At 34.6% G+C, this 21,992-nt stretch overlaps 5 protein-coding genes and 1 long non-coding RNA gene across 12 annotated transcripts; 3 read left to right on the top strand and 3 right to left on the bottom strand.

Moving 5' to 3' along the window:
* Positions 1–338: 338 nt before the first annotated feature.
* LOC138133458 (glycerol-3-phosphate phosphatase-like) lies at positions 339–2,456 on the top strand. Of its 2 annotated transcripts, none has more exons than XM_069051393.1 (5): positions 339–593; positions 1,307–1,545; positions 1,598–1,735; positions 1,788–2,137; positions 2,188–2,456. In XM_069051393.1, exons 1-5 carry the CDS (start codon positions 521–523, stop codon positions 2,366–2,368), a joined length of 981 nt encoding a protein of 326 aa, XP_068907494.1. In that variant the 5' UTR covers positions 339–520; the 3' UTR covers positions 2,369–2,456. The 2 variants fall into 2 exon arrangements, with proteins under 2 accessions (XP_068907494.1, XP_068907493.1); XM_069051392.1 differs by lacking the exon at positions 339–593 and adding an exon at positions 658–852.
* LOC138133461 (polyprenol reductase-like) lies at positions 2,218–8,689 on the bottom strand. 4 transcript variants are annotated; one of them, XM_069051395.1, is made up of 7 exons: positions 8,472–8,688; positions 4,902–4,979; positions 4,422–4,790; positions 4,167–4,367; positions 3,978–4,109; positions 3,765–3,928; positions 2,218–3,711 (listed from the first exon to the last, which is right to left on the bottom strand). In XM_069051395.1, the coding sequence occupies exons 3-7, from the start codon at positions 4,768–4,770 to the stop codon at positions 3,619–3,621; spliced, it is 939 nt and encodes a 312-aa protein (XP_068907496.1). In that variant the 5' UTR covers positions 4,771–4,790; positions 4,902–4,979; positions 8,472–8,688; the 3' UTR covers positions 2,218–3,618. The 4 variants fall into 4 exon arrangements, with proteins under 4 accessions (XP_068907496.1, XP_068907497.1, XP_068907499.1 ...); XM_069051396.1 differs by lacking the exon at positions 8,472–8,688 and adding an exon at positions 5,198–6,936; XM_069051398.1 differs by lacking the exon at positions 8,472–8,688 and adding an exon at positions 5,085–5,157.
* LOC138133462 (polyprenol reductase-like) lies at positions 7,086–8,473 on the bottom strand. The gene is made up of 5 exons (XM_069051400.1): positions 7,949–8,473; positions 7,706–7,900; positions 7,523–7,657; positions 7,300–7,463; positions 7,086–7,244 (listed from the first exon to the last, which is right to left on the bottom strand). The coding sequence occupies exons 1-5, from the start codon at positions 8,292–8,294 to the stop codon at positions 7,152–7,154; spliced, it is 933 nt and encodes a 310-aa protein (XP_068907501.1). The 5' UTR covers positions 8,295–8,473; the 3' UTR covers positions 7,086–7,151.
* A 131-nt stretch (positions 8,690–8,820) lies between the features above and the next one.
* LOC138133460 (kinesin-related protein 6-like) lies at positions 8,821–10,658 on the top strand. Its single transcript, XM_069051394.1, has 4 exons — positions 8,821–8,957; positions 9,011–9,190; positions 9,244–9,360; positions 9,415–10,658. Exons 2-4 carry the CDS (start codon positions 9,044–9,046, stop codon positions 10,129–10,131), a joined length of 981 nt encoding a protein of 326 aa, XP_068907495.1. The 5' UTR covers positions 8,821–8,957; positions 9,011–9,043; the 3' UTR covers positions 10,132–10,658.
* LOC138133455 (cilia- and flagella-associated protein 70-like) lies at positions 10,601–17,391 on the bottom strand. Its single transcript, XM_069051388.1, has 19 exons — positions 17,081–17,391; positions 16,903–17,028; positions 16,671–16,854; positions 16,183–16,620; positions 15,899–16,140; positions 15,728–15,843; positions 15,464–15,665; positions 15,261–15,411; positions 14,833–15,191; positions 14,632–14,780; positions 14,430–14,584; positions 14,055–14,380; positions 12,798–12,931; positions 12,638–12,738; positions 12,375–12,586; positions 12,183–12,320; positions 11,893–12,135; positions 11,690–11,839; positions 10,601–10,730 (listed from the first exon to the last, which is right to left on the bottom strand). The coding sequence occupies exons 1-19, from the start codon at positions 17,129–17,131 to the stop codon at positions 10,668–10,670; spliced, it is 3,540 nt and encodes a 1,179-aa protein (XP_068907489.1). The 5' UTR covers positions 17,132–17,391; the 3' UTR covers positions 10,601–10,667.
* Positions 17,392–18,514: 1,123 nt separating this feature from the next.
* On the top strand, positions 18,515–20,014 carry LOC138132686 (uncharacterized). 3 transcript variants are annotated; one of them, XR_011160151.1, is made up of 4 exons: positions 18,515–18,673; positions 18,733–19,644; positions 19,699–19,873; positions 19,936–20,014. It is a non-coding gene; the product is annotated as an uncharacterized lncRNA (long non-coding RNA). The 3 variants fall into 3 exon arrangements; XR_011160150.1 differs by having other exon boundaries at positions 19,699–19,883; XR_011160149.1 differs by having other exon boundaries at positions 19,699–20,014.
* Positions 20,015–21,992: the final 1,978 nt, after the last annotated feature.

The raw sequence follows: 21,992 nt of genomic DNA, 5'->3' as shown, positions 1-21,992 counted from the left end.
TCGAAGCGGAATGAAGACATGATTTCCCGCCTAGTGTTTTGTTAGGGACTTAGGGGGTCATTCATGAAACTCAGATAATTTGCAAATCGGTAACGAAACGGAAAATACTTACAATTCTTCAACACTAGGTATCAGTTGTCATGGTTTTGAATTTGCGATGTCTTATCGAGCCTTATCGAGTTTCCTGAATGACCCTCTTACTTAATTACTAATATTTTGAAATAATTTACGTTTTACGTGTTTCAACATTATTGAATGTCAAAATTTTGCAATCAACAAACACGACATTTTGAATTCATTCTATATTTTTTACTTCTGTGGAAGTACAGTGGTTGAGTGACATGTCTGACCTTCAGGATCATATTTCTGAGTTGTGTAACGACTTAACGAGTGAAAAAGTCTACTTTGAACATGGGCACATTTTTCCAAGATAAAACTTTGCAGGAAAGAGAACAAAATTTTTTTTAATATACCGTTTGACCCCCTCTGATTCGTCCGCCATCTTGTGGACACTTCTTCAATGAGACTCTTCACCGAAACGCGTAAAATTGTATGGACATTTTTGCGGTGGAACTGTTCACATTCTGCGCCCGGTATGTTTTACAGAGATATTTAAGTTGACGGTATTTAAAATTGCAATTTTCTACGTGGTAAGTGCTTTATTCGCTTGGGACTGACATCACATCACTAGGCGTCGACATGAGATAGCCGCGTAATAGTGAATATTTTCGTATAAATATTGTGATGTAAATTTTCGTGTAAAAAATTCACGTATGTTTGGAGCATCCGGTTTGTTTTCGTCTTTGTATCCGAACACAAGTAAAAAACCAGAAGATACATCTTCAGTATTATGTACGTAAATATTTGTTTGTATTTACCTTAAAATTAATTTTTTGATCTCTGCTTCGAATCGTTCTTCTCGTCTTGTATACCGCTTGCAGATTTGACAAAGTATTCTCTTTTTTTTTAAATAAATATTACCGTCTCCATATTTGTATTTCCTAATTTATGCTAAATATGACAGATTACTAAAAAACAGTTAAATAATCTGTCATGTTAATTGTGTCATTTTCAAACGTGCCGCGTAGCGCGCAAATTTCTAACCAATCAAAATGACTCCCACTTGACATTTCGCCATTTCGCGTCATGTCAAAGCTAGAGGTTAAGTTTAAAGGTCACCTTCATAAAAAATCGTTGCCACATAGAATTTTGTGCTGTAGTGTAAAGCCACTGTGACTTCACTAGTGAATTAGAGTGTTTACAAGTAGATTAATTTGATTAATTCATTCTGCAACCATGTCGTTAGTTTTTCCGTCGAAGTTAACAAAGGACGAATTCAAGAAGTTCCTAAACTCGTTCGATACAGTCCTGTTCGATTGCGATGGAGTGCTATGGATAGACAACGAGCCAATTCCGGGTTCAGTAGCTGTTGTCAATAAACTTCGTGAACTCGGTAAGAGAATATTCTTGGTTACAAATAACTCAACCAAAATGCGAACAGAATTTGCTATTAAGGCGAAACGATTGAATTATAACGTTGAAGTGGTAATCACGAGAACCCTTTAAATCTTTCTATCATTGCATATGAACTTTTCAGGATGAAATCATATCGACAGCATATTTGGCTGCATCTTACTTAAAAGGCCAGGGATTTAAACAAAGCGTGTATGTGATCGGTTCTAGAGGTATCACCCAAGAATTGGACGCTGTCGGTATTAAACACTATGGAGTCGGGGTAGGTTTTGATCATTTTTGTACATATTATTTTAAAATAATCGATTTTCCAGCCAGACGTCTTGCAAAACGCGTTGGTCCACGTGATTGAAAATTTGCAACTGCATAGTAACGTTGGTGCCGTTATTGTGGGCTACGATGAACACTTCTCATATGTAAAAATGTTAAAAGCAGCCTCCTATCTCAACAATCCTAATTGCATTTTCATCGCCACCAACACAGATGAAAGATTCCCAATGAGCACAGATTTGGTCATACCTGGAACTGGGGCGATTGTTTCGGCCGTGGAAACCTGCGCCCAAAGAAAACCCATCATTGTGGGTAAACCAAATCCATACATTGTGGAGGACCTCATTAGAAAATATAAGATAAATCCGAAGAAGACACTTATGGTGGGCGATCGGTAAACTATTTCTAATCTTGCATAACAAAATGTAAAACAAAAAATTTTAGTGTTAACACTGACATTCTTTTGGGTACTAGATGTGGCTTTCAAACGCTGCTAGTTTTATCAGGTGTGACGTCTTTAAAAGAAGCAATTGCTTTGAAAAGTTCACACAAGAAAGAAGATAAAGAGATGGTGGCAGATTTTTACTTGGAAAAGTTAGGAGATATCGCACCATTTTTGGAATGATTGGACCACAAAACGTGCCATAATTGTCTTCTTAAATTATTTTGTAAATAAATTATTTAAAAATAAGAAAATAAATGTGATGTGCTAGCTTGGTCTTTTATTTCCAAAAAAAAAACTTCGAAAATTAGTGCACAATTCAACATATCCCAATACTCGTACATATACGTGTCTCAGAAATAAGTAGATACATAAATTTTAACTGGTAATAGAACTCGTTAATAGAAATAATATATGTATGTATGTTTTTGGCACAAATTTCGTTTGTTTCGCCGATGCTAATAAGCGAAGACGAAAAAACAAATGCAAGAGAACTTTCATTTGTTTTTTGCCAACTTACGCACAGCGGTTAACTGCTGCGTCCGTAACTGTGACCTATAATGATAAGGGTCGAAGAGAAAAAAGAGAATCATATGGTAGATATTAAATTAAAACAATTTTAATAACAAATATTTTAAACTGACCGTAATGAATCGCCCATACCAAAGATAATGACAAAATGTCGTCCATAAAATGAGTGTATTAATACGTAAAAATTCTCATGAAGTAATCAGAGTAATCATCAATCATTACACGAAGTGTTCAAACTGACCTGGGAAAATCAGTGGGCTCGAAGAGCACTCCCGCACACTACCATACACTACACAATATTTATGTATATATTCACTATTCGAAAATAAACGCGCCATTTTCACAAAATTTTAGCTTAAATCACAGAATCAACACGTAAACACCTGCTGTTTGGAGTCGGATAAAAGTACTAACTAAAAATGTAATCCTCTACCTCGGCCGCAGTGCGAAAAAACTTTATTCTAAAAACACAATGTTTTGCTCTGATTTTACAAAAACGATTACATCACGGTTACTGTCATTGGGTCAAATAACTACATATACAGGGTGATTTACGAGGAATAATGAGCCCGACGGAATAGAAAATGCAACCCACAATACATTGCAACAAAAAGCCGGACATCGAAGCGGTAAATGTCCGGGTTTTTCTCCTGATGAATTGCGGGTTGCATTTTCTATTCCGTCGGGCTCATTATTCCTCGTAAATCACCCTGTATAGGAAATAGACAGCCTGTTAGTTTATCGGGGGGAAGGGGCGGATAAAATACTGAAATGATAATTAGATTTCGAAAAAATGGTACATAATTTTATTGTTCTTGACGAGATGTGTCACTTATTTCTGAGACGAGAAGATAGAGACTTACATTAAAGGAGTTATGCAACTCTATTTACAACTTAAATATTTAAATTATAAAGGGTATCAAGGCTTTCCTCTTCTTTGGGAAATTTTTGAAATTCTGTTGGTACCACTGGTGACTACTGATAAGCGAGTCCACCTACAGATTACATTTAAATATTTGGCTAAGTCATTCTGAATTTAATATCTTACCTGGTTTGTTAAAACCAAAGCATAGACACACCACCAGCTGTGTCTGATACCTAATATTTCCCATAAGCACGTATACATTATTATCTCTGCGGTGTAATGTGGTGACGATAAATAATTGAACCAGTCACCTTGCGGAAGTTTATAACTTTCGGTAACAATGTTTCCTAAAAAGTATTATCAAAAAGAAAAAAATGAAGATTGTAAAAGGAGAACCTTTGCTGTCTTTTCTAATATCAGCTAAGATGACGGTGGTGACATGTTGATGATACCATGCCCATAAAAATATAACAACAGCAGTTACGTCAACAAGAGTCAAGTCATTCGGTCTAAATTCATTTCCAATTTCTACAATGAGACATGATAATGTTTTAACCTTCTTTTAAAACATGACTCAGTGCTTACTTGTACTCGTATTTGCAAATTTTGGAGATTCGGCGAGAATAATTAAAAGTGCCCCTAAATAAAAAATTACACCAAAAAAGAAGTGGAAAACTGACATGGAGGCTTTTTTACTGAATACTGACACAAAATGGGTGTCATAAAATCTCCGCCATATTTGTAGGGTCATCAGTAAAATTGCTACGAGGGTGCGAGCTGTCGATACTACAATTATACGAAATTAAAACGGAATTTTCATAACGTGGTAAAAACAATAACTAGTTGCAATTCTGTGAGGTCCGCAGCAAACGTTGAGAAGTGTCATAAAGTAGTGAGGCACATCGTTGTCCAACAGATACACCCACGCAACTTGACTCAGTGCGACGGGGACGTACACCCAAGCCGCCAACACATAAAAATATTTAAAATACGATTTTGGAACTTGCAGACGTCTGAGTGACGGCAACGAGTTTGTCTTCTTATCAATCAGCTTGCCGTATCTGAGGAGCCGGAGCGCAAAGTCTGGGGTGTACGATTCAAAGATGCGTACGAAAGTCGAGACGAACAAGACCCCCACCGAAAATGCAACGAATATTAATTTGACCCAGTTTCCATCAAATATCAACATTTTAAAGCTTTGCCTGAAACCTGAAAATAAAAGTAATATGGATTATGTGGGTGAAATCTGCAACAATCTCCGTAGGAAGATGAATAAGAATTAATACTGGTAACCAAATGTTGAGGAATGTGGTAACTTACATCAAAAATTAAAACTATCCCATGCACTTGTAGAGACAATTATAAAAATGCAAAATTCGGAACGATTTGGCGAGAATTCTAGAAAAAAAAATAGATGAAAGGTGTAGTTTTTCTTGGTACTGGTGCTGTTTTGAAATTAGTTTTGGAACGAATTAATTGATATTAAATTGACCCAAGACTTACGTAATACTGAATAAGATTTTATCAACTGGTATTCACTATTAATACATTAATTGTAACTGACGTAAATAATTATTATTCATATTCCGGCTATATAGTGGCTCATTTACACTTACTAGGTCTATAATCTCTGCACACTGGTAGATATCACCTAATAATAAATTCTACAAAGAAATCGCATGGGGCACGCATGTGTTCCCACTCTTAAAAATAATACATGAAAAAATATAAACGAAGACAAACACCGAAGTACGAATTATTACAGAGATAAAAGCGATCTTGTCTTCCCCTTTGTATTATGTACCAACAACTTGGTGTGAACAGCCCCCCGAATTGGGTTCCCCCGAATTCGTGAAACCATTACGCTTGATGGTTTGGACGACCGAAAAGTCGAAGTCGGTTATTTTTATCAATTGTAAAAAAATGTTACTTCTCGAATTCCATGGAACAACTTTTTGCAATAGTTGTCGAGCCGCTTATAGTTTACACGAATTCAGTGTCCAGCTTCGAGCTATTCACCTATTGTAAATGTAAATTAATTATTGTGGAAACCTGATTTCAACGTCATCGGGAAATGAAAAAAAAGCGTAATCTATTTGTACACTGCGCCAAAAAATTGTCGCAACACATCGAATTTCGAAAATATTGTTTGTTTCGTGATGAAAAAAGATATCTATACAAACGTAAACGTCCTATTAAACACAATATTGACATAATTAATAATAAGTTATAATATGTATATCATTTTTACTTCAAATACTTCTGCAATTTTTAAGTAATGTAAAAATACGTTTAGTATTGCGACAATTTTTTGGCGCAGTATAGTTATCGTTGTTTTGCGTTAAAAACAACCGATAAGGACACACAAATATACGTTGCGCCCACAATCATCTTTCAAGGTGATTGTTTTTTTTACTGTAAATCTACTACTGATGTTATAAAAAATAAAATACTTTAATAAACATAATTACATAACATTTTTAATTTACAATGCAAAAATTTCCGATAATAATGCGGAATCTGGAAAAGTGCCCCGAATGCTTGCAGCGTTTCCACGTTGATGGCAAGGGGAATCCTCTCAAAAAGGAATTTCTTAGATTTTGAATCCCCTGATTCCGCGATAAAAAAGTCAAGTCAAGTGCTTTTTTCGGGGGACAAAAGTGATAAAATATATTTAAGCATTCCTTAAAGGCTATCTGACACGGTGTTAAATTTCTCATGAAATTTGTTGTGAAAAAATTCACCAAATTTAGTATAAATTTTTTTATAGATGTTCATCAAACGCTGTTTGCTACGATGCAAAATTTTGTGCATAAATTTACATTATTACACATGCGCACAAATAGATATTTCTGGGGATTTTTCTCTTATTTAGTGAGTTAGTGAAAAATTCCGATAATTATTTGGCAGGAATGTAGAAAATAATATGGTTAGGGTTGACCCGTTAACGCTTGAATTATTTTTTCTTTTTAAAATGGTTTTTTTTTTTTGTACTGCTATTTTTAACTTTGGATAGCTGATCCTTACATGAAAAAAAATTCGTCATTCGTATGGTTCATTTGCTCATATTTAGTAGTTAAACATACAAATAAGTAAAACATGTTTTCACCTTTTTATTTAAATCTCCATCTATCACAAATTTACTTCTAGGAGTTTCTAAAAGTTTTGATGCTGCAATCTGTCAGTACAACAGGCTGTATACAATATGTTTCAACATGTAGATCTTTTGAATTTGTAAATTTGAAATCTTGCATTTGTCACAACGCTTTTCATTCTTTATCATTTTTCGTAGTGTAAATTGCACTGTTCTGAGTTAGTTAAGGCAGCAAAAGAGTTTCTTTGAAGACTACCTCGCGTAAGGCATCAGTTGTTATTTGTATATCTGACGATCGCTCGATCTCAACTCAACTCTTGTCTTGTAAGATCTATTTTTTTTTTATATTCGCATTAGTTGGTGGAAAGCAATTAAACTCGAACAATTTTTTTAAGAAAAAAAACATGCGCTAAATTATTAATTTATTTATTTACTAAATTTATAGAAAACAATTAACAATTTGCAGAGACACCTTTTTAATATAAAAATGGTATTAATGCCTTTCTGTTTTTAGGAAAGTTTTTGAAATGGCTTTGGTACCACCAGTGACTCAACAAGATGGTTTCCACCTAAATAAAAAACATCTTCAGAATGTAGATATTTGAAAGTAAAAACTATGATTACCTGATTACTCAAAATCCATGCATACACATACCACCAACTTACACTATTAAACAATAATAAAGTGAGGGCTGTGTACATAATTATCTCAGCAGTAGAATGTGGTGAAGACAGATATTTAAACCAGTCACCCTCTGGAATTTTATAATTTTGGTTGACAACATCACCTACATCAGATACAAAAATTAATGAAACTGTATTACTTAATCAATTGTTACATGCACACCTTTTTTGTTCTTCCTGAGGTTGGCCAAGATCACAGTAACAACATGTTGGTGGTACCAGGCCCACAAAAACACAACAATTGAAATGACTTCAATTAATCCCACATCTGAAAACTGAATTACATTTTTTCCAGTATCTGAAAATCAAAATCAAACAAACTGTCATGTTTTGTTGGGAGACATACAATTTCTGGCAAATTTTGGTGCTTCACTTAATATGATTAGTGCAACAGCTGGATAATATACCATCCCTATCAAATAGTGCGTCAAATTTATGGTGGCACGTTTGCTAAACACCGAGACAAAATGTGTGTCATAAAATCTTCGAGAAACTTGTAGTACCATCAGCACTACTGCTATAAAGACTCGCGTGGCGGAGACTGCAAATTACGATCGTTACAAACGAGTAGAAAGACACAATTTCTTACCTGTTGCTATTCTGTCATGTCCGCAAGAAAAATTCAACAACGTTACAAACCAATCACGAACTTCACGATTAAACACGTACACGGATATTACCTCGTAGAATACAAGAGGGTAATAGATTAGGGCAGCGGTGATGTAAAAATGTCGGAAGGAAGATTTTGGAACTTCAAGTTTTTTTAACAGTGATGATTCTTGCTTCGAAGCAAACTTTCCATACCTGACTGTTTGACCGATAAAAACTGGAAGATACGGTTCGAAAATGTTCATCAAGGCACCAAGAACTATCGTCGGCAATGTAATCGACGCGAAAAACAATTTACAAAGGTTCAGATTTGAGAGTATATCCATCGCGTTGCAGTCGTCTTCAAGAAATTGTAAAGTAGGTGATAGAAATTAGAAAGTGTGTTGACGGAAACCGTTAGCCCGCAATAACAATTCACACCAGTGCGGCAGTTTTAATTTATTTTTTAATAAATAATTCTGATACTTTTAGAATGTTTCTCATATTTATAATTTATTTCTAACCTGTGTTTCTGCAGACTTGACTCAACTCTCTTCAAGTGAAATGTTTGTCGCTCTTAAACAGGATGATGGTAAACAACAGATACGACATTTAGCATTGATAATGGACATAATGTATATTTTTTATCACTGAACCTTTATCACCTTATATTTATTTTTATATAATTGTAACCGGCTTGTATTTTTTTAAACATCGATGACGTTTTTACAATAACATTTATCAACTGTCACGTGGTACCAACCTTACAAATTAAACACCCTAAAAGGAGATCTGATTCCTTAAATTCTGCCTTTGTTTCTTTTAATATGATTTTTTTAATACAATCAATTGATAGTGGAATTTATAATATTAATTTTTCGAAGTATCGAAAAATGTATGGTCCATTATATCGCGATCATTTCTGAGCGAATTATCATCTGCTGCTGTCAAGATCACCTGATTTTGACAGGTCGATTGTATGGGGAATTACTTAACTTTGGAACTGTGATGTAAGAAGATAACAAATCATATATTATTTAAAGATTAATTGAGAGTGTTGTAGGGGAGTTTGAATACACACCAATTTGTAATAAAGATGGCAGACAAGGAAGAGCACACCCATAAAAGATACTACCATGCAAGCCGGGGGCGTGGTGGACAAAATCGCGTATATCCCCATTTAGGAGTGAGAGATTTAAGGGAAATAATTGACCGCAAACGTAGCGAGAGAGAACATATCGGTGTAAGTACATTTGTTGGGTGGAATCACATTATAAAGTTGCTGTTGTTCATCAGGACACTGTTATTCCTCATGATCCCTCTTATAATTATTTGAAGGACCCTTCGAGAGAAAATGTCGATGACTGTGTGCAAGAACCACACAAGCAGGTCAATACGCGAAAACACAATAAAGTAATTAAGTTAGTTTTTAGGAGTATTTTTTAAATTAATGATATTACAATTTAGAACTACCCTAATAACAATTTCAAAAAAGATAAGGACTCGTATGGGGCGCACGCTTCACATCAACCAAGAAACAAAGATATTGAAAATCCTTTGAATATCCAAGTGGAATTTTCAACTTCAACAGGGGAACATATTTATAAATTAGATGAAAGTAAAGTTTTGCCAACAATAAAGCACATACCTGATCGACTGCCACCTCAGAACCGTTGGTTCAGGGGTCGCGGTCGAGGGCGCGGGCGCGGACAACAAAGCTACCAGACTAGAACAATTAGGAACAAAAGAAATTCAACTGAAAATGTGCCTTCAAGTCAACAGTCAAATCCAGATGAAACGCCCGTTGCAGTCGCTAGTGAAGAAAATTGGGACAGCGAGCTTAATGAAAAGAAAGAGGTAAGCGATTTGGGTGAAGGGTTCGAACAAGGAGATGCAGAGGAATGTGGAGAAGTGGATGAGATTTATGAAGACCTTGGACATGTAGACGAAGGTGAAAATTTTGAACAAACAACGGAAAAGGAAAGTGGAGAAGTGGATGCGATTTATAAAGACCAGGGACATGTAGATGAAGGTGAAAATTTTGAACAGAAAACGGAAGAAAATAGTTTAGAAAAACGAGTGGAAAGTTTAAGGCTTGATCAAGGTGAAACCTCTCCACACGACGATAAGCAAGATGTAAAAACGCAGGTGACTGACGAGAGTAAACATGAATGTAAGGATTGACGTATAGGCAACCCCACATACAATCGATATTGGATTGTTAACATTTTTTAAGGTTATTTTACCTAATATTAATTTTAGTGCGAATTGTTATAAATTATTTGAAGCTTAATTTATGTTACTACTCTTCGTTAGTTGAAAAGACACGTTAAATATCTTTTTATTAAAGTTTAAGTTGCGCGGTCTTTAAAAATGAAACATTTGAATTTTTTTAACGTCAATGAATAATGTTTTGCAGATGGAACATTGTTTTTGACGGAATTAAATGGTAAGCTGTACGATTTTTTTTAAAATTTTAGTAAAGAAGATATTTAATGTCCCATCTATTGTGTATTTGTTTTTTATTTTTATAACAGTACGTATTTTATCATTAATAATTAAGTACACAAAAAAAATAATTTAAACTTACAGTTAGTGGTTGTGATACTGGGGCAATAATTAAATAACGCTGTTGTGCTTTTAATAAATTATTTATTTATTATATTTATTATACAATTTTACACGTGTCTAATAAAAACACTGAAAACGAATCGGACTTTTTATTGTAATTTTTCCAACGCATTTTTTATTTCTTGTTGCAGATACGCGTTTTCTAAGTTATTCTGAAAACACCTATTAGCATTAAAAATGACACATTTAAAGTAATTTCACATTCAGCTTTAGTTAAAACAAACTTGAAACTTTTAGAATTTTGAGTGAACATTTAATTTTTCTTGAATAAAAAAAATGTAAAGAAAAAACAATTTGAATTGCATTTTATGTAGTGTATGAAACTGAGTTGTCAAGGTTTGGAATTAATTACTCATCATCAGTTTAACACAATATTTAGTTTCATTTTTTAAACACAGTCGTAATCGTAAATGTGGTAATATAATTTTGAAAAAATATGTGGGTTTGTAGAAGAAAGAAAATGGATACCTATTTTATAAAGAAAACGTAATAATAGTTTAAAGAAATAAACACCGTTCACATTGTTTTGGCATAATGGGAGGCCATGATTTCTTTTTTTAACGTTGGATACACTTTGATTTCCTTCACTAAAGTACCTGACATGCGGACCAATCAAAATGAACACACCTGCCATGTTGCTGAATTTCTCGCGATGTCTGAGTATTCTTCTATTGCAAACTACCGTGTGAGCAACAAGTACTGATTGAGTTGGCAATAAATTCTGGTGATTTTTGGTGATTTTTATGTCATGTTCCAACGAGAAAACCATTTTATTAATAAAAGATTACAAAAACCAAGAAGTTTAAATTTGAAATGTATACCAGGTGTCAATATTGTCAATAAAACAAACCGAAATAGGTACAATTCACAGTCTTGAAAATTTTATGTAAAATTTTTTTTTGCCAACTGTAACAGTTATTGTTGCTCACCCTGTAGTAAAACTGACAACAATGCACTAGACATTGACGTTATTTATAACCTCAAACTTAGAAAAATAACCTAATTCAACAGACAGCTTTACTACCAAATTAAATGTAAAATATTCATGGCCTCCCATTTTACTGAAACTTGTTGCTTAACCTCTGACGAATTCTTTTTCTACGAGACTTACCTTAAGCGCTAGTGCGTAACAAATCTCAGCCTCACTAGAACGTTTCATTTTCAAATTAATCCAGGTCAAATAGCCCCAGCAATCGGCTATCGAATTATCGAGTATGACAGACTCAGAAAAACATTCTTCGGCGCTCAACAAGTCGTTTTGCTACAAGAATACTTCCAAATAAAATCGCAAACTTATAAAAACCGCATTCACACGTTAAAATAAACGATACCACAAGACATCCACGAGTACGGCGTGGGATTATTCTTGCAAGCTATGAGCAGCAATTTCCTGGCCTCTTGAGTGGCGTCAGTTGTCTTGGCGCAGTTTAAATAAAGCAAGTGCATGTCTTCGGGTCTTTCGAACGACTCTACGACGTGCATGTACTCCTCGTGAGCCTCTTCAAGTTTTCCAAGCGCCATGAAGCAGTGGCCTGTTAAACTGACCACGGGGTAATCCTAAAAAAAAATTATTATGGTTTTTATGCTTGTATTTAGTTACTCACTGAGCCGTGAAAATATCTCGCTCGCTCCAGGTGTTCAAGAGCATGCTCGTAATATTTCTTGTAATAACATATGACCCCTAAGAGATAGTGGACAATTCCAGATTCTTTTAGTTCGTACGCTAGAGCATTTTCCACCCACTAAAACTGTTACTAAGTCTGAAATATCATTTTTCGCGTGTCGTACACTCGTACAGAATACATTCTCATCTTTAGGAGAATTCTGCTGGCCCTGAAGAAGATGGTATTTGGACACATACTCTGCGTCCACGCCAAGTCTTCGCTTTTCATAAAACTGTCCTCCGTGCATCTGGGGTCATTCAAATATTTTAATGCCATTTCTTGCGACAAATCCATTCCTCCTGTGTTATCAAGATCTTTGTAAAACATGTACAGAACAACCCATCCTGTTCAAACAGAGTTAATTTTTTTTATTGTAGTAGTTGGTAAATATCTACCTTCCACCCAACGTGGCTCTTGCACCATTACTGTTAACAAACACAATTCAGCTTCTTTTAAACGCTTTTTCTCAGCTAAGAGAATACCGCTTAGTAATAAGCTGAAACAATAAAGTTGCTGTACTTTACACGTTTACGTATCGCAGAAAATGACAAATACCTGTTTCTGTGAAACATCTTTCGCGACAAAGCTTCCTGTAAGCACAGGAAAGCTTTGTCAGGTTCGTTACATTCGATTTTGTAAACAGCATAGTCGAACCAACAGTCAGGATTTTTCGAGCTGTGATACAACCTCTGCAAAGACAATAGTACATATATTGTTATAGGAGTTGCACAAGACAGTCTATTGTCGAACGAGAGGGTTTAGAACACGACGAACCCAGTGAGGAACGAGTTCGACAACATGTCTTGTGCAACGAGTGTAACATGCTATTTTTTGTAATTTGCCTCCATTTTGATTCTCCAATAGACAATAGACGTCATCATCTGGGATGTCCTTATAGTCATTATTTCACGGAACATTTTACGAACATTTTTAGGTTGGCATAGCTTGATCCGTCATGCGTGGCAGTTTAAATTACAAAATGTGCAAAGAATTATTTATCAGGATTTATCAGGCAACAAATTTGCGACCGTATTTTTGGCAATTTCACGTATTTCAGCGGGCGTACATGAAAGATTTATCTTCCATATTCGTGGTTTGTGACAGAATTTGGATAAAACAAAAGGCGACTTTGAAGACTTGATCAAATTTTCACTTTTAAAATTAAGACATTACCAACTGCCACAAAAATCCCTAAATCGAGGAAAGTAAACATTTTTGTTTAAAAACGACTTAAAAAGGGCAAATTACAAAAAATAGTATAAACTTGTTTCATAAGACCTTGAAGCACTCATTCTTTAAAATAACTCGTGGCTACAGCCACTCGTTTTTTAATCTTGAATTCGTGCTTCAAGACAGGTCTTATGAAACTTGTCTTTTAATATACTATTTTCTACTTCGGCTTCATTGATTTAATTTTTTTAAACATAAAATTATTATCTAGTGACTTTTATTTTAATGAAATTGGGTTGGTATTGACGAAGCAATGTCATTTCATTGAAAATTAAATTGTAAATTAATTATAAAAATTATATTAAAATTAATTGTAAATGGTCTCTTAGGTGTTGTTACAATAATAATCTACTCCGTTAATAGTTTATTTTGATCCAAAACATGGATTCAGGTTCAAATAACATCACATTTAACACTGAAATTTACTTTCAATACCAACCCCAAATTCAATAATCACTAGAAACGATGCTATAAAATTGATCTTTGTGAAATTGTTTTCGGTGTCACAAAATGCTTACTGTGACACCGAAGTAGAAAAAGAACTTTGTGTCTGGAAAAATACACAAACTGGTAGTTAAATACCTCCAGATAATAACGTTCAGCCAAGTCTAGATTTCTCATTTCAGTCGCTTCTTTGGCGTAAAAGAGCAAAGCATTCAACGAAGTTTTCGGCGGTTTGACCAACGTTCGACCCAAGTTGGTCAATTTGTGCAAAACTTGGTTCACTTCAGTTGTCAGATAGACAAATATCTGCTCTACGAAATTTTGTAGATTGTACAGTGTGTTCTTATCGCACATATCTAGCCGGAATTGAGAGATCAAAGCAGCGATTTGCACCATACCAAACATGAAGTTTTGATAAGCGCCGGAACGTCGCAAGTACGTCAGGAAATCCGCTTTGTTGTCACCTGAAAGCACCACACGTTCAGAAGAGACAACTGAAATTCCCCAACTCACAATGGCACAAATTCTTCTTTTCCATATACGTTGCGTATTTTTTGTTGATGTCCAGAATGATCTCTTTTACGATCTTGCGGTAGAACTCCATCACTAGTTGGTTATCGAGAATGACTTTCGGGACCTGAGGTTTGACGTGTACCAGTTGCTGCAAGCTAGGACGAGGGTTTCGTAAGTTAGACAAGCAATGTTTCATTTGTACCTTCCTTGTAAATCTTCGATTGTTCTTTTCTCCATCAATGGTTGGGTCAGTTCGATTTCTAAAACGATAAACGTTCGCTGTCCTTCTTCGTTGTACACTTTTACGCTGGGCTCCGGGGGAGGTTCAGGAGCGGGTTCACCAGGAAGAGTCTGTGAAACGCTCAATTCTTTAAAAGTTTAACTCTTGTTGATACCGAACTACGTCTTTCATATTCAAATCTTTCTGTCCTTCGTGCTTTTTGCCCTTTTTTCCTTTCTTGCTTTTCTTCGATTTTTTACTCCCCTTTGACTTTTTACTCTTTTTTGATTTGCCACTTACTTTCGACTTTTTACTACCTTTCGATTTTTTACTCGACTTGGACTTCTTGCTTGACTTACTACCTTTGCTACTCTTGGATTTCTTTCTACCCTTTTTACCGGTTTTAGTTTTTGAAGCTTGTCTAGGACTGTCTGGAAGTTTCGGAGGAGCAGGAAAAAAATATGACGTTGTTAATCCCGCATTATCTAAAGCTTCTCCTTCATGAAACGTTGTCAATGGAGCCGCAAGGCGGATTTTTGTCACTGAAAACAAAACTCATCGTCTTACAAGCCACTCAAATATTTTGAAGAGTAATTGAAAGCGATTCTTACCTCCTGGATATAAAAGTGCGGAAAGATCTAGAATTGCCATCAAATGAAGATAACTTGTTGCTTTGTCTTGATGTGGACTATCGCTCAGATTAGAAATGGTAGATTTAGATTTACTCTTTTTATACTCTTTTGAAATTTCTTTTTTCAAATCCTTGCGTTAAACTGATATAGCTGATTGTTGCTAACAATGTACATTTACTTACATTTTTCTTCTTAAAAGCATGAATTTCTAAAACAACTTTTCGATATCTTCGCAATTGATCACACAAAGATAGAAAACCATCCTTCAACAGCACCACTCTTTTAATGCAATTGAATTGAATTCTTGGTGTTTCCTTGCTGAATACTTCATGCAAATCAATTTTCTCTATAGAATTTTTTATTGTATCAGGATCGTCATCCATTCTGTCACGACAGAAATGATTTAACAAACAAGATGAAGACATTCCTTTTGAAATACGACTCACTTGTATTGTGTCACGTTGGAGTAGTCTTTTGGGAGTTCTGGCCACAGTTTATGTTGGTCTAGTTGTACTGGTGTAGTCGTGTACGTTCCATTTTTAATTAGCAGGGGTTCTTTTGCCTGAAGACAAGACCAACACGATTAAATCTTTCTTCACGAGAAAATAACAATTTACCAAGTTTGCTAAGGGTAACATGATGCACACGTGATACTCCATGTCTTCGTTCATAATGGAAGGGACATTGAAGATCGATTCAAACGTCACGTTTAAGAGTTGAGGTTTACAAAGGAATTCAATTGGCTTGCCGATTGTTACCGTCACGTTAAGCCCTGGTTGATGCGTGTATGTTGTCATGCGGTCGTCACAGAACGGTTGAGGCACCATGATCGGAAGAAACTCAGAAAAAGATGCGTTTCCTGAAGATAACATTTATCGAGTGTGACTCTCTTCAAACTTACCAAAAGTAAACGGTAACAAATCCAGCACGCACACCCCAACCTCCACTTCACCTGCCTCAATTTCTTTGGCATGGGCAAGTTTCTCTTTGCTGCGTCCTTTCTTCGTCGACGTTTTGGAGCTTTTCCTGCTGGAAGACTTTTTACTCCCCTTAGAAGATTTCTTCGACAATTTACTCCCGCTCCCTTTGCTGCTTTTACTGGCTTTGCTTTTCTTTTTTCCTTTCTTGCCGGATTTTATTTTTGTTTTGGATTTTTTGCCGCTCGGTTTACTGACGAAGTCCACCTTTTCCACCACGTCTCCTGTCAGTGCTTCGTACAGGCTCAGGGCGCTCTCAATGGACGACGCATTTTCATCCAGAACCAATTTCTCGGATTCATTTTTACCGGAATCGGCGATGAAGATTTTGGATTCGGTGTTGGGAATCTGGAAAATCTTAACTAGGTGTGGATGTTAACAAGTTGGTCGGAAAACGTGAACAGGATTTTACTCAGGATTGGGTTGGTTACTAAATTGTCTAGTTCCTGGGCAGATTCGGTGCCACATGCTATTTTGAAAGTGTGGTCTGTGACTACGATCGGGTCGTCCGTCATTAATATTTTTTTAGTGTCTCCAAAGTTTTCGCCCAAATACTGACATCTTGCAAACATGTTGGATGATGGAAAATTTGGTGGCTACAATTGCGTTATTTGCAAACTTTAAAGGACACATTTTTCTCTTACAATGTGTTGATAGCTTTCTATTACGAGTGTGATTTCGTTAAGGTCTTTTTCTTCCACTGGAGGAAGTTCTACCTTGGATGGTGGCTTCTCTTGGTTTGTTATCAAACCATGCGAAGAAGATTTGGTCTATTTTTACAATTAATTAAAATCGCTAAACATAACATAAGTATTTCTTTACCTTCTTTGATTTAACTGAGGCTTTACCTCCTTTAGCCGATGCTTTAACCATTTTGCTTATCGTGACATTTTTTGACAGATGATTTATAAATTACCTTGGTTAATTTATTCATAGATTGTTAAAATTGATTTTTTTGTTCGACACTGTCAGAATTTGAGAATTTTCTCCTATGTGAACGGATTTTGATAAATGTCACAACTTGTCAAAACGAAACGTCAAGCTAATTTTAAAGGTTTTAAGCGATTTGGAGCCTTTAAGGGGCTCGTCGAACAAAAAAACGTTGTATTCAACTCGTTTGTGTGTAAATTGGGCCTTTTTTGGCACTCGTTGGCCTTTAAAACGCTCGTTTCACTCGCGTTTTAAAATGGCCCACGCGTGCCAAAAAAGGCCCAATTTACACAGAAACTCGTCAAATAAACTACTATTAAAGCATTTTTTGCCATTTCTGCTTTTAAATTAACTTCTTAAAATCCTCAGTTGCGAGTTAGGAAACTAATTAGCTTAAATAGAAAATTATTTTTTGAAGCAATTTTGCTTTTAATGGGTTTCGTAATTTATCAATATTTATCTTGTGATAAATTTGAAAGAACTATTTTTAATAAACAACATTATCAATGATAAATCTGCGTTTATTTTTTCTACAATATTTTGCAACACATATTTTTAAAAAAGGACAATATCCGATATTAATCAACACAAAATAATTATGAGATGAACGACCTGATTCTTTACTATTTTGGTGAATTTCAAATTACCGTAAATAATGGACAAAGAAATAATTATACAGGGTTATTATAAATGTTTCTAACATCGTAGGTGGCTGACTAAGCTTTTTGTTTCAGTTCTTTAGTAATTATTTCTTTATAGTTTTTAATATAATAATAATTATAATTATTTAATAATTAAATAATTATAGCAACATCGCGGTTTACTCGTATATTGGAAGTTTACCTAGCGACCCTGTTGAATTTTAATCTAACAGGGAAAAATGGAAAGTTAGGTTAAATATTTCAATTTTTCCACACTACGTAATACGGCAATTTTAAAAAATTTCTTAAGCAATTTTCTTTTTTTCACATGCATTTGAAATTCTCTAATAACTTGCCAACGTGGGTCAATTTGACAGAATTAAACTGTCGTTTCAGTTGTGCCAACTTGAATCTTCTTGAGTTACTAATTAGTACTATTGGGGATTTTTATCGCTTAGTCGACAGTTAAGTTCTTTGGCAATTTTCCTTCTTGAAAACACTATTTTTTTTTGTTTTCTAATTTTGAAAGAGATAAAATAAATATTGTCAAGTTGAGCCAAATATTTAATATTTTTGAAAAACATTCCTGAGGACCACTTGAGAAAACGGTCAAATATTTCATATTCCTGCGAAACACCGTGTGGTAATCATGAAAGATCTAGAGCGATTGATTTTTCACAATCATTATCTCCTTAAACTGGCTATATAAACGCACACAAATTAGTCCTCCGACATTAGTTCAATACCATTTGTACCACGAAACAGTAAAAAGACATATCAAAAATGAAACTCGTTGCATTGTTTGTTGTGTTGGCGTTCGTGGCCTGTTCGGAAGGAGGTGACGGTAAGTTAATTCCATAAACAAGTTAATTTATTTGTGATTTTGACTCTAATTGTTAATAGGTCCCACATGCCCACCTGAAGATGGTGATATGCCTGTATATTTTCCTGACGAGGACTGTACAAAATTTTGGGAATGTTCAAATGGTGTTGCAAAGTTGTTAACTTGTCCTGACAAGAAATATTTCAATCCAGAGTTGAACGTATGCGATTGGGAATCTAATGTACAATGTAAAGGAGATAGTAGTTAAATTGTTCATATTATTCTGTAATACATAGAATTTTTATTAATATTATTTTTTATTGAGTGAACTCGGAATAACACAGCTTACAGTCACGGAATACTTCCCTTAAACAGTTAGCCCATCCCAAAATATCCCATTGTGTGTAATTCTACCTTTTGCAGCTGTTCATTCTATCTAAATGCTTCTTGACATCTGGATCATTTTCTTCATACGTTCAACGAAGACAAGATCTGGACAGATGTGTAGCAAAATCCAAGCAAACTTGGATTTATCACTTTGATCGTTAAGACGTTGAAAATAAGGTGAAAACACAACAGTTCACCACCTTCTTGTGAATTTTATGCAACGGTTAGAAAATTTTAGACCTACCCTATTGTGTAAATAGATCAAAGTAGACACTTTGAAAACAGTTCTGTTAAGACTTGAGTGTCTCATAATTTGACAGTTGTGCAGAATCGTAGTTTACTTTATTTAAAAAGAAGTTACGTTACAGTGATGGGTGTACTGTGGTGTACGTCTTTGGTTTAAAAAATTGTCACATCTTTTGGATTAGATGTGATGAAGTCAAATCCAAATTGTCTACTACTGTAACTTAAACGAAACGCCAGTCAAAATGTAAAGTGAGGTTTAACTGTCCAACTTTGTTATAGAACTGTCAATTTTTTAAATAGCGGAATGAAAAATATTGTATGTTTTTTAATTTGGTTCAATTTTTTCTTCATTTTACAAGGTAATTTTAACATTTCTACATTGTACAGAAATTTTTTAATTCCATCAATTTTAGCTTCCCCTGGTGCATTAACAAATGTAACACATTGTTATTTCTGCAGAGGAAAATGTGATAAACCTGTAAAAGCTAAGTGTGATGATCCAGGTGTAACGACCCCTCATCTTTGGGAGGCGTATCTCGGGACACCCGTCTACGCTTGCTGGAATTTAAGAATAATACATACCAATAAGTAAATACCAGTAAGACCACTATATTAATTTTAAATAGTATTTTAAGCGTACATTATTTTAGTTACATTATTTGTATGCTTGTTTATGTACCAAGAATGAAATACTTTGCAATGGGATATAAAAATTAGGGACATTTTGTGTTCTAAGTTCTTTCATTAAACATACTCTAACTTGTAATAAGTTAAGTGCCACAATAGATAATCATCATAAGTCATTTAGTCAAGTCTATACATATGTAGTTAGGGAAATAGAAAGTTGAAATGAACCAAGTTGTTCAAAGGAAGATTTGGTACAGACAGGGTACTGAAATCAGCGTTATAAAATATAAATAATTTATTTTTCGTGCCGGCCGGAATTTGGTAAATTACAGATTTCCAAATCGTCCAGAAACACATGCATTGCCGGCCTAGTCCGGCTAAAAGTAGGGATTTTGAGTTGTCATCGGTTTCGGTTGGCATTTGTTATCAGAATTCTATCAAACGTCAATTTTTCTTCTCTGGATGGTTCGTTAAAAATGTTTTTCTATTTATAACGACGTACAAACTACAAAGAAGCAATATTTAACTAAAATTAATTAATTAAAATTACGTTTCGAGCCACTTCTTGAATATGGGCTGGTGTATTTATTACAACAAATGTTTCAGGAAAATGTCAAAAACAAAACAAATTAATTAAATTTAATAAATGTCAGGAAACAAGAGCGATGTTGATTTTAAAATTTAAATGTTTAAATGTAAGTGTTGCCAACACAAAAAAAGTCCCTAATACCAATTATTAAAACAAGTGCTTTAACTTCCATTTAACAAAAATCCGCAGAAGTCGGCACGAAAAATTTTGTGTATCACACGTCCAGAAACTGTTTTGCGAGTATTCGTACTTACAATACTCGTCTTATCGACTCGTATTGTAAACCGTACTCATGCTCGCAAACGTGCAGTTTCTGGCCTTGTGATACAATAGTCATTTGCAGTGGCGTAGATAGCTTTTTGCTTTGGGGGGGGTCCACGTACTTTTGCATTAAGTTTTTGGTTTTCAATGTAGTTTCCTACTTATAACACTAGAATATTAAATTATCACAATACGACTTGAAGGAACACATGTTTATTGTTTATACTCATGTTGAAAAAAAAAACAAAAAAAAACCCAAAGAACAATTTTAGATAAATATTCCAGCACGGAAAAAAATCGGCAAAAATTATGCTGTTTTAATTAAAAAAGATCATAATTTAAACAAATACGTACGTATAGTCGCGATCATTAAATTTTGGTCGTCAATGTCATTCTTTGACGCAATTTAAATGGTCCATTGTAAAACGGTCGTACCTAAATGTCATAACCTATCATCATGTCGTATGACATTAATTTTCATTTTTTTCTCATTTTTTGACACTTTGTTGACGTGGGCATAATCCGCTAGGGATTTTTTTTTTTAATTTGACTACCCAAATTTTGAGATGACATTGACGACCAAAATTTACCTATTGCTCGCGACAGTACATAGGTAGGCAGGCAATGTTCACGTTGTTTTGGCATAATGACAGGCCATGATTATTTTTTTTAACGTCGGACACACTGTTTGATTTCTGTCACTAAAGTGCGGACCTATTAAAATGAACATAACATGTTGCTGAATTTCTCGCGATGTCTGAGTATTCTTCTATTGCAAAGTAGTAAAACTAACAAAAATGCAATAGACATTGACGCTATTTAGGTATAACCTCAAACTTAAAAAAATATAACATAATTCAACAGACAGCGTTACTAAAATTAAATGCAAAATTTCCATGGCCTCCCATTAGGCCAAAACTTTCTTTCAATTTTTAAATCGTGATTTTTTTTCAATACTTTATGTATAGGTACAGTGCATTTTTTTAACTGTTGCCAAAGGTAATTGCATGGTAAAACTTATACCCCCTCTTAACTTTTGTTCAGATGAAAATATTCAAACCATTTTTGGAACAAAGTTGGAAGATTTTTTAAACTAAACTGTCGAAAAAGTTGTGAAAAAAATATTTTAGTATTTTAGTAAAAGTATTTTCTTGCCACTATCATTTTTAGCAGGCTGAAATGTTAGTTAACTTTTGTCACCTTCATTTTAAAAAAAGTATTATTCAGTTG

Source organism: Tenebrio molitor, chromosome 6 (assembly GCF_963966145.1).
Source record: "Tenebrio molitor chromosome 6, icTenMoli1.1, whole genome shotgun sequence".
In the NCBI taxonomy this organism is placed as follows: Eukaryota; Metazoa; Arthropoda; class Insecta; order Coleoptera; family Tenebrionidae; genus Tenebrio; species Tenebrio molitor.
The sequence above is the reverse complement of the archived record's forward strand: the minus strand, read 5'-3'. Positions and strand labels throughout refer to the sequence as shown.

Excerpts from the sequence above, each read along its gene's own strand:
- LOC138133458 (XM_069051392.1), top strand. The coding sequence starts at position 774 with ATGTTTGGAGCATCCGGTTTGTTTTCGTCTTTGTATCCGAACACAAGT. Across the intron at positions 853-1,306 it reads AGATACATCTTCAGTATTAT|TTTTTCCGTCGAAGTTAACA; the intron begins GTACGTAAATAT and ends CCATGTCGTTAG. Across the intron at positions 1,736-1,787 it reads TTAAACACTATGGAGTCGGG|CCAGACGTCTTGCAAAACGC; the intron begins GTAGGTTTTGAT and ends TCGATTTTCCAG.
- LOC138133461 (XM_069051399.1), bottom strand. The coding sequence starts at position 4,770 with ATGTTGATATTTGATGGAAACTGGGTCAAATTAATATTCGTTGCATTT. Across the intron at positions 4,110-4,166 it reads ATTTGCAAATACGAGTACAA|AAATTGGAAATGAATTTAGA; the intron begins GTAAGCACTGAG and ends GTCTCATTGTAG. Across the intron at positions 3,929-3,977 it reads TATTAGAAAAGACAGCAAAG|GAAACATTGTTACCGAAAGT; the intron begins GTTCTCCTTTTA and ends AATACTTTTTAG.
- LOC138133462 (XM_069051400.1), bottom strand. The coding sequence starts at position 8,294 with ATGGATATACTCTCAAATCTGAACCTTTGTAAATTGTTTTTCGCGTCG. Across the intron at positions 7,901-7,948 it reads ACATGACAGAATAGCAACAG|TCTCCGCCACGCGAGTCTTT; the intron begins GTAAGAAATTGT and ends CGTAATTTGCAG. Across the intron at positions 7,464-7,522 it reads CCTCAGGAAGAACAAAAAAG|GTGATGTTGTCAACCAAAAT; the intron begins GTGTGCATGTAA and ends TATCTGATGTAG.
- LOC138133460 (XM_069051394.1), top strand. The coding sequence starts at position 9,044 with ATGGCAGACAAGGAAGAGCACACCCATAAAAGATACTACCATGCAAGC. Across the intron at positions 9,191-9,243 it reads GCGAGAGAGAACATATCGGT|GACACTGTTATTCCTCATGA; the intron begins GTAAGTACATTT and ends GTTGTTCATCAG. Across the intron at positions 9,361-9,414 it reads ATACGCGAAAACACAATAAA|AACTACCCTAATAACAATTT; the intron begins GTAATTAAGTTA and ends ATTACAATTTAG.
- LOC138133455 (XM_069051388.1), bottom strand. The coding sequence starts at position 17,131 with ATGGTTAAAGCATCGGCTAAAGGAGGTAAAGCCTCAGTTAAATCAAAG. Across the intron at positions 15,412-15,463 it reads ATGCTTTTAAGAAGAAAAAT|GATTTGAAAAAAGAAATTTC; the intron begins GTAAGTAAATGT and ends GTTTAACGCAAG. Across the intron at positions 14,585-14,631 it reads ATCGAAGATTTACAAGGAAG|CTTGCAGCAACTGGTACACG; the intron begins GTACAAATGAAA and ends CCCTCGTCCTAG.